Below are 9,340 nucleotides of genomic sequence, written 5' to 3' on the forward strand. Positions count from 1 at the left end.
AGCTTGTGCTGCTACGTTGTATGGGAGCTTTTTTACCCTGTCCAATCAACCTCTTCAAAACTCAGATTCAATTCTGATATGACCCAACCATTTAGCTTCCTAGTTCACCTAGATCACAACATCTGGCAATGCAAGCCCACCAACTCCATGTGGGATAGTGTGGGCTCTTTTTTTCTCTAAACTTTCAGATTGTGGAAGTTCAGAAATGAAACGATTCGTGCAACAGACAATGGTATTAAACCTTAATCTCCAAACAAATCTAATGGTTGCGAAGACCGTATCCAACTGGCAGAAGAAGCAATAAAAACTTCTTCTGCCAGTTGGATACGGTCTTCGCAACCATTAGATCTGCTTGGAGACTAATTAAACCTTTGAATGCGAGTGATAGTCCACTGCACGTTTAATTACATTTCCAAACTTGCGCAATTTTGATACGAAAGCAAAACAGGCAAACTAGAAAGCCATTTGTTCAGTCATGGCTGCTTCAAATCCGATTTTCGAAAAGGTTCATTATTTGGGTGGTGTTTGGATTGCGAGGGCTTGTTGGCCAAGAAGTGTTTGTTGTATGGTTGTTGGCACTCGTGCGTATTATAGTGGAAAAGGCTCGATTTGCACTGTAAATAGTTTGAGAGCAAAAGTTGTATTTTGTAATGTGTAAAGATGACATGTTTCTTGAAAGATGGAACGTTTGTAATATTTCTATTCTATGGCTGCATAAAAACTAACATATCTACAGTACTGTGTACTGCCATGGTATTTAACATCTATGGCTTCAAGTGAAATAAATGTAACATCTTCTCAATTTTTTTTTTTCAAAACATTATACACAAATATGTGACAGCCATATAAATTAAATGTCTTTGTTAAGATTTTGCAATATAGTTACCAACAAGATTTGAACTTTTATTAAAGATGGCCACAGAGCATTTGTTTTGCTACAGCAAAGAAGAAGAAAGTGTTGGTCTGAAAAAATGTAGTATAGGGTACTTCATAGAGTTAAATAGAAACGTGTGACATGAATATGGCATTTTGAGAAGCAGCATTCCAAAATTCAAAGTGGGCAGTGTTTCCATTAAAGGAATTTATGAGTGACATATTTTTCTCTTGTGCTACAAAAAGTCTATAGGGAAGACCATCTCCCAGGAGGGAAAGTTATCATCCAATCACATTGCCTCTTTACCCTAGACTGCGATGTGATTGGTGACTTTCCCTCAAATAACAGGAGGGGGAGTATCTCATTGGCTGACAGCGAGAAGGACAGATCACAGGTCGGTACGCCAGGGTCGTTGTTTGACATATACACGCGGTGGGCCCGGCATTTTTTTCAACCTTTATTTAACTTTGGAAGTATACAATATACACTCTTAGGCTGAGGCCGTTTTTCAAGAGTTCAAGTCATTTTAACATACCATCGGAAAATCTAACAGCAATTTTACAAAAATAACGTTACAATCAGTTTTCCATAATCATATTCAGCAAATAAAGATGAGTCGACGATATAACATCATTTCAATATTCGGTTATCCTAGTTAGTCAATACAAATGTGTAGTTACTCGTCGCAACATATTTTTATCTCCATGAAAAATGGAGATATAGTTTTGGGACTGTGTCTGTCTGTGTATCTTTGTGTTTCCGCACTTCTGTAGTCAGCATAACTCAAGAACATCATGATGGATTACGATGATATTTGGTATGTGGACGGGAGTTGTGAAGCCGGAATTCAAGGTCGATTTGGGCCCCCTGGTATATGACCTTGGTACTGCAGCACAACTTTCATTTTTGTATCTTTTGACCTGGATGTACTGTGGTCTTGATTTTTGTGTGGCAGATAGCTTGTGATTTAATAAAGAAGTGGTGTAGGTTTGGGCCCCCTAGCATCTTGTTGAATGTTGCAACTGAAGGCATTATAGGATGAACAGGTTTGTGATTATGGTTGAGCCACAATGGTCTTTAATTAAATGCGCTGCTAGTCCAGATAACGGCTACACTTGTACTTTGTTTATTCATTCTATAACATACTGAATATGATGATCTTCTTCTATACCGAGGAGTGCAGAGTAAAAAGAACACACCATGTGCCAACCCCTTCCTAAACATAAATACATGATAGAGGGAAACATTGACACAGATTCTTTCAGTTAATATATAAAGTTTAGATTTTTAACCCCTAAGTGTATGTGTGTATACATGTATACTCGAATTAAACATTAATTTCAAAACAGAGCTTAACCACAACTTTGCAAGTAGCTCTGCGCAATATAAACGGGTCTGTCTTGACCTTGATATATACATACACAGTCTATTTGCGGAAAAATTAGTGATATGAGTGTTTACTCCTTAGTTAAGGTAGCAGAACACAGTTTTCGGCCTAAGGTTACTGGCTTCGACGCGGTGAAGATGATAGTGCGGTGCACTTGACAAATATGAAAAACAAATATATTTGAGTTTAGGGTAAAACCTACAAATAACTCAAAACCTAAAGAATTCTGTCGGCGTATCGGCTCCTCATGCCAACTTTGAAACAGCGCTCTGCGAGAGGTCACTGAACTGCAGCCGACTCACCCCGACAGGCAGTTGCATACGATCATAAGATTATACACAAAGCGGAAAAGGTCCACTATCCAAATCCTACAGTCTAAAAGCCGACACATTTCTACACCCCACAGCACAGTTTACTCATGGATGCCTCTCACATGTGACGTTCTACCCTGTCTTTTAGAGTTTAGGCCGCACTACATTTTGTATCCGCGTCATAGTCTGGTAGGGAGACTCAATGGAAATAATGTGGATTCAGCGCGTATTTAGTAGAATTTCGCATTAATTCAAAACCTGTAGCAGTTAAGCCCCCCTCTCACCGGACCCGTGGCAAGCTGGCGTCGTCGCTGCGGCCGATCGAATTGACAAAGCACTCAACGAATTTGATCGACAAAAAACGAATCTTTTAAGCTTTGAGTGTTTTGTTGTCTTTTTGGTGATATTTGTAAGTTTTGAATGATACTCCCATTACAAAGTCAAGAGTAAAACAAATCCAGTTTATGACGCAGCGACTCCGCCAGCGTGCCACGGGTCCAGTGAGAGGGGGGCTTTGTACATGAAACAGAATCTCTCAGTAGATGAAGAGCCGATACATCCGCCGTAAACGACGTAAAGCCGCAAATATGATTTTAAAATTTATGGCTCTCCTTAAACCTCCAGGCTCGTACTCAATGGAGGGCCTCGCAACGATAGACCAACGGTCGTCTAGCGGGACCACCTTGTCCTCTCCCCGGGTCAGGTTGCAGTTGGACCCGCTGGAGCTGCAGTTAAAGCTGTCGAGCAGGTCACCGAAGTCCTGAACCAGAAACGGCATCGCCTCGGCGGTGGCACCAGGGTAGTTACTATTGAACCCCTCCACATCCTCCTGCAGGCTTTGGACAGCACCTGTGTGTGTAATAAGTCTTAATTATTCAAAGGAAACCTAAGCAATATCAAGGCCCCAAAATCGGATTTTGAAAGTCAATTCATTTAGTCATTTCTATACAAGATTAATTCAAACAACACTATCCCAATGTATAGCGACATCAATGATGAAAACATATGACGTCGTAGTGATGTGAAATCTGACCGAAAATCATCACCGGGGTTCTACACGTATGACACGTTTTTGTGCGGTTTTAAAGTGCTAAATGTATGAAGTTATTACGCGAATGTGCTATACAATGTTACTAAATATCACTACCATAAAGATTTCGGCATTTTTTTTCTCCATTTCTGGGGCCCTAATATTGCTTTGGTCGCCTTTAAGAGGAATTAGAATATGAAAATTCTATGTTGCTTTAGAGTGCCCTTTATTGAAAACATCGTCAACGTAAAATTTGAGCATCATAAACGCCTACCATTAATCTGAAATTAATATTTTTGAAATATGGTACCCATTCACATAAATATCACCCTGTGACATGGACTAATGTATGCTTCTGATTGAGATAGAAGCTATGATATGGAATAAATACGTTTTCCCATGGATATGAAAAGGGAGATAAATTCAACAATGTATTCAAGCAAAGATTCAAATGCCAAAACTTTTTGTACCCTTGTGCGTTTTGCCCTAACTTAAGATAATAATATCAATTAGGCTTTTAGATAACATAGATAACATTTATTGTACATACATGCCCTATCGGGCTAAGTACAGGCATACAGATTGAGAATATGTAGTACATAGAGTGACATTGACAGGACTTCTAATACTTATCTAAAACTACTCTAACTTACAGGTTCGGCTTATTCTCGTCTCTTTGTGATGTTGGTTGAGATGGACTTGTTTAATATTGTATGGTCAAAACGCATAATAGAAATTAATTTCTCAATATTAGACATAAATTTAAAACATAATCTAACAGACATTTGATGCAGGTAGGGGGCTACCTTACCTTCAAGGGTATCGCTTGCTTCAAGGTTGTCGAACTGCGGGGAAGCGAAAGCAAAAAGTTGCTCCTCACCACCAACGGTCACGTTGTAGACCAGGTTGATCACATTCTCCACACGGGTCCAGTGTTGGGCTGTTATATTCCCGCACCGAATCGGCCCGACTGGCCCCTTCAAGAGAATCTTACCTAGCAACAACCAAAAAACAGGAATGAATACCAAAGTCGTCTTTTTCAAAAATATAAAGCCACATATGCACAAGCGTCGACATTAAAGCCCCGGCCCCTCTCACTGGACCTGCGTCACGCTGGCGGTGTCGTTGTGGCCGATCGAATTGACAAAGCACTCAATGAATGTCGTTGACAAAAACGAATCTTTTTAAGCTTTGTGTGTTTTGTTGTTTTGAAAATGGTCATAATTTTGAATGATATTTCCATGATGAATCCAAGAGTAACACAAATCCAGTTTAGGACGCAGCGACGCCGCCAGCGTGCCGCGGGTCCAGTGAGAAGTTTAGGTATCGCTACTGAAGTGTTACAAATGCGGTCCCAAACGTTAAGAATTGTCACATTTATTTGTAACAGTGCCGCAGCTACACCTAGCTGCAGTGCATTGACGTCGGTTCTTTTTAAATCGTGGTTGGGGACAAAGAAGATTAAAGTTATCCAATCAACTGCCAGCCTAGCTTATGAAATTCTTCACGGAAAAAAAGAGGCTTACAAATGAACAGAATCTACAGAGTAATAAAAAAAAAAACATTACAAAACACTAAGAAAACAACTTAATTATCTATTTTCTTTATCTGTCATTCAACTTGAATTATGGATTTCATAGCTACTCATTTCCATTTGATCATTACGGCAATTGGAGACCGATGAATTAATGTATGTATGTCTGTATGTAGGTAGGTAGGTAATACATGTATGTATGTATGTATGCAAGCTATGTATATATGAATGGATGGATGGATGGATGGATAGATACATGATATGCCCCGATGTTGTGCCCTCGGGAAAGGAACTTAACATGACTTTCCTTACTCGACCTAGGTGTGAATTGGTACCTGACATCGGTTGGGGAAGGTCGAATTGAGTTCACCTGCTGGCGCCGAATGGCAGCCGCCCAGACCCTTGCGACAGTTTCACAAAGTTCAAGAGTGGAGCAAATATGTATCTGCTGTGTATTATGTTATTGTAAACTGTCTGCCATTGCGCAGGTAATTTTGGACCAAGAAACAATGATTGATTGACAACGATTTCATACCAATGTCACGCAATTCTTCGATATCTGTTGAAATATCACTCAAGCCGAATTCCGCAAGGGTCAATGGGGTTCGGTTGATAAAGGCCATCACTTCCGGCTCCAAGACCTCATAGTTCACGCACGGGGGAGGTTTGTTGCGACGGAAGGGGTTCCTATCAGCTCGTCGGACATGGTAATTTGGGGTCACCAGCCTGCAGGGAACTGCAACAACAGGGACGGGGAGCATATCGTTAGTGTCTCACAAAATGAGGGAAATCAGGCAAACATTTCAGTGCTAAATCAAAGAAAACTAACGGGCTCGCTCCTTGAGCGTTGCCAAAAAACAAAGATATGCAACCTTACCAATGAGTCATTATTATAGGTCTTTATAGAGACAATGCATAATGAAACGATATAAACATTCTTTAAACAAAGAATTATTTTCATCAATACATTATCAGAACTGCGTTCAGAGTATAATTTATTGGTAAAACAAAACTGTTAATGCTAAAAGAGACGGGGGCCGATACAAACTGCCGGGCACCTTTGACCCGTTGCTTACGTCACACTTCCCCCAGGTCAAGTGAAGTAGGCTTTGATTCAAATAAATTTGTTTTCGGTAAGTGCCTTGCATTGTGTACCGAAATAATGTGTTAACTTGATTACTTTGTGGATTACCGTCCGAATATTAAAACAATTAATGATATAAAACTAATTTAAGGACCACCGTAGCACCATAATTTGTATTGCAAAAGATTAGCATAAAGCACTAAATTAAAAAAAAGAGTCACCATCTTTATTGCACGATTCATTGGAAGAAGTATCGGAAGCATTGGAAGCGTCGTTCGTTGTAAGAAGTACAATAAAGAGTAGCCAAACTTGGAACCTGTAGAACGAAAATTAGATAGCTAGATAGATAGATACGATCATTCTGAAAGAAAGTATTATGTTGCACTATAGTCAACAATATACAACACAACAATACAGATTTCCCTTAAAAAACAACGACAAAAGACTTGAAAATCAAACGTTTTGTAACAGAAAATCATAAACTTCATGGATTTTTTTCATACAACGTTTACTAAGTCATTTATTTGTATGCTTTAGATTTTTCACTTCTGCATCAAAAATTACAGCCCTAAATTTGAAATTTACTACTTTAGCATGAAATTTCCTTCCACAAACAAACAAACAAACAAACAAACAAAAAGCAAACAAAAAAGCATAAAAACACACCGAAACATGGAAAAAAAGCTACGTGTGGCATGGCCAAAGTTTTGTCCTTGCTGTTGTTTGCAGCCCTGCGGCCAAATCAAGCACACCCGGGTTCACTCGTCCTACAACATTCACGTCATAATTTCCACTCTTATTGCAAGCCGTCAATTGAATCAGTTAGCTACAGTTTCTCTACTCTATACATTTACTCATAAATGTAACGACATTGTATATAAATATCATTTTCGGTGCACCCTACGATGGAGATATGCAACAGTGCTTGTGGTACAAAAGTGTAACAGGCGACGCAGTAGTAATATCTTCGCGGTTTTCGCTTATATTCAAAAACATTTTTGTTCTGCCTCCCCCCACCCCCGTTTGAGAAACACATATGGTATATTGTACAATATTATCATGTACTTGAGGCACCTGTCATGCTTCCCAATTAGAAAAGGGGCCCCGTCGGGTACACTGCACGAAATGGCCTCGTATCCCGGCGTATACGTACAGGGATTCCTCCGGAAATATTCCATATCCCGGTGCGGATTTAGCGTATCCGTTAAAACTAACGGATACGCTAAATCCGCACCGGGATATGGAATATTTCCGGAGGAATCCCTGTACGTATACGCCGGGATACGAGGCCATTTCGTGCAGTGGTAGTTCACGGGATGTTTGGGGAACATTCAGGGGTGACGCCTACGTGGCCCTATAGGACACCCTGCCGTTGCCGGGATATTTTGGGGCCCGGTCGGGATCCGGAATCAATTTAACTTAAATTGAACGCGGACCCCGGTAAGAAATACATTCCCGTGAGCTAATCGTGTGAGCAGTGGAAGGTACCCCCCTCCCCCTACCCGGCAGTCCATCTGGACAAATTTGTTGCTTTGATGCCGAGCTGGGACTGCACTTCCGACGGGCTCCAGCGCAGTAGGGAACAAAGCATTACGGGGAAGCACAATTTAAAGCAGACCCAATCTTTAAACATACATAACTATCAAGACTGTTTCCGAACCATGGAGTCATTATTTGCTGGCAGTATACTGTAACGTAGAAGGAAACATATATTCCATTTCTTTTTCCCTACGGCAAAATCAAATCCCAGTGAACTTAAAGTCATTTACATCAGCCACATTATTTTTTAGCTTGGAGGAAACTGCCTAAAACGCTTTAGTGCCGTTGAACGTTTAAGCCCCCCCCCCCGTCACTGGACACGTTGGCGACCTCGCTGCGTCCTAGATTGAATTTGAGTAAGCCTTGACTTAACAATGGGAATACCATGCAAAACGTACAAGTATGAATAAAAAGACAAATATCACACAAAGCGTAAAAAGATTAGTTTTTATCGATGAAATTCGTCAAATCACACGGTCGCAGCGAGGTCGCCAACGCGTCACGGGACCAGTGAGAGGGGGCTTTAGCTAGGTAAGATGTCAATAGATATTGAATTGGTAAGCAATTTCATTTTGTTGCGTTTAGATGCAATGAACAATCAACGTTGCTACAAGGGTATAAAAGAACGTCATTTCTTTGTATTTTGCAACCAAACCTATAGATTTACTTGCTGTTCTTAGCAGAGATTGAGAGTCACGGCGTGCAGTGTGTGCGCATTCAAAGAAGCCATTCAAGAGCACTCTGATTTCTACAACGTGACTATTTGGAGGCATGTAACAGCATTCCCGAATTAAACACTAGTTTGTCTAACTGTAAACCCTCTTACGCTGATTACAGTTAACAATCTTTTTGAAAATGTAAAAAATAGGAAGCCAACTTACCCCATGCTTATTCTGTCACTTTGTGAAGAATTTGATATGATGAATAAAGAAGGAGTGCATGTAGATTGTGTCGTGTGTCCTGAAGTGACTCAGACGACCTATGAACTTTTGAGCTAGAAAAACCTGTTTGCCTGAATGACGACATGACGTACTTTAGAATGGGGAGTGTTCGTGGGGATTTTTTCTAGCTGTAGGGGGAACGTGGTGTGAAAAAAAACCCATGAAGCTAGAGGGGTAGTTGACAGAACCAAAATATTTGATGTGGTTTACAGTTTGCGGTGGAGAGTTCACCGTAAAATTCGCGAACATAAAACCACCGTTCCCCTTCCACAGTATCAAGAAGTACTTGAATAATTTGTCATCGTTACGTACGCTGACGTTCTATCAACATACAGTACAGCATGAATATTTTTATAAGTATTTTTGGCGACACCTTGGGAGCGGAGCCATTTCTAATACTATAACGACGTATTTTAAGGAATGTACCAATAGGATTCTCCTAGGTACAGTTTTTTTTTTACATCCAACAAGGCAATCTTTTCGTAGCCAAGAAGTTTTTTTACTCCTGCACTGAAGAAGTGCAGAAAGTGACACTAGTTAGGTATGCAATATATATTGACGCAAGTGACATTTTATTAAACCTCTGCTATGAGACTATGCACGTTTGCATAGCTTTGGACAGTGATTTCTTTACATTTGG

General features: G+C 40.3%; 1 protein-coding gene across 1 annotated transcript; it reads right to left on the bottom strand.

Annotated features, from left to right (window-relative positions):
• Positions 1 to 1,324: 1,324 nt before the first annotated feature.
• On the bottom strand, positions 1,325 to 8,729 carry LOC136436969 (uncharacterized). The gene is made up of 5 exons (XM_066431392.1): positions 8,641 to 8,729; positions 6,442 to 6,536; positions 5,672 to 5,872; positions 4,414 to 4,596; positions 1,325 to 3,421 (listed from the first exon to the last, which is right to left on the bottom strand). Exons 1-5 carry the CDS (start codon positions 8,643 to 8,645, stop codon positions 3,108 to 3,110), a joined length of 798 nt encoding a protein of 265 aa, XP_066287489.1. The 5' UTR covers positions 8,646 to 8,729; the 3' UTR covers positions 1,325 to 3,107.
• Positions 8,730 to 9,340: the final 611 nt, after the last annotated feature.

The sequence above is a fragment of the Branchiostoma lanceolatum genome, chromosome 6 (genome assembly GCF_035083965.1).
Source record: "Branchiostoma lanceolatum isolate klBraLanc5 chromosome 6, klBraLanc5.hap2, whole genome shotgun sequence".
Classification (NCBI taxonomy): Eukaryota; Metazoa; Chordata; class Leptocardii; order Amphioxiformes; family Branchiostomatidae; genus Branchiostoma; species Branchiostoma lanceolatum.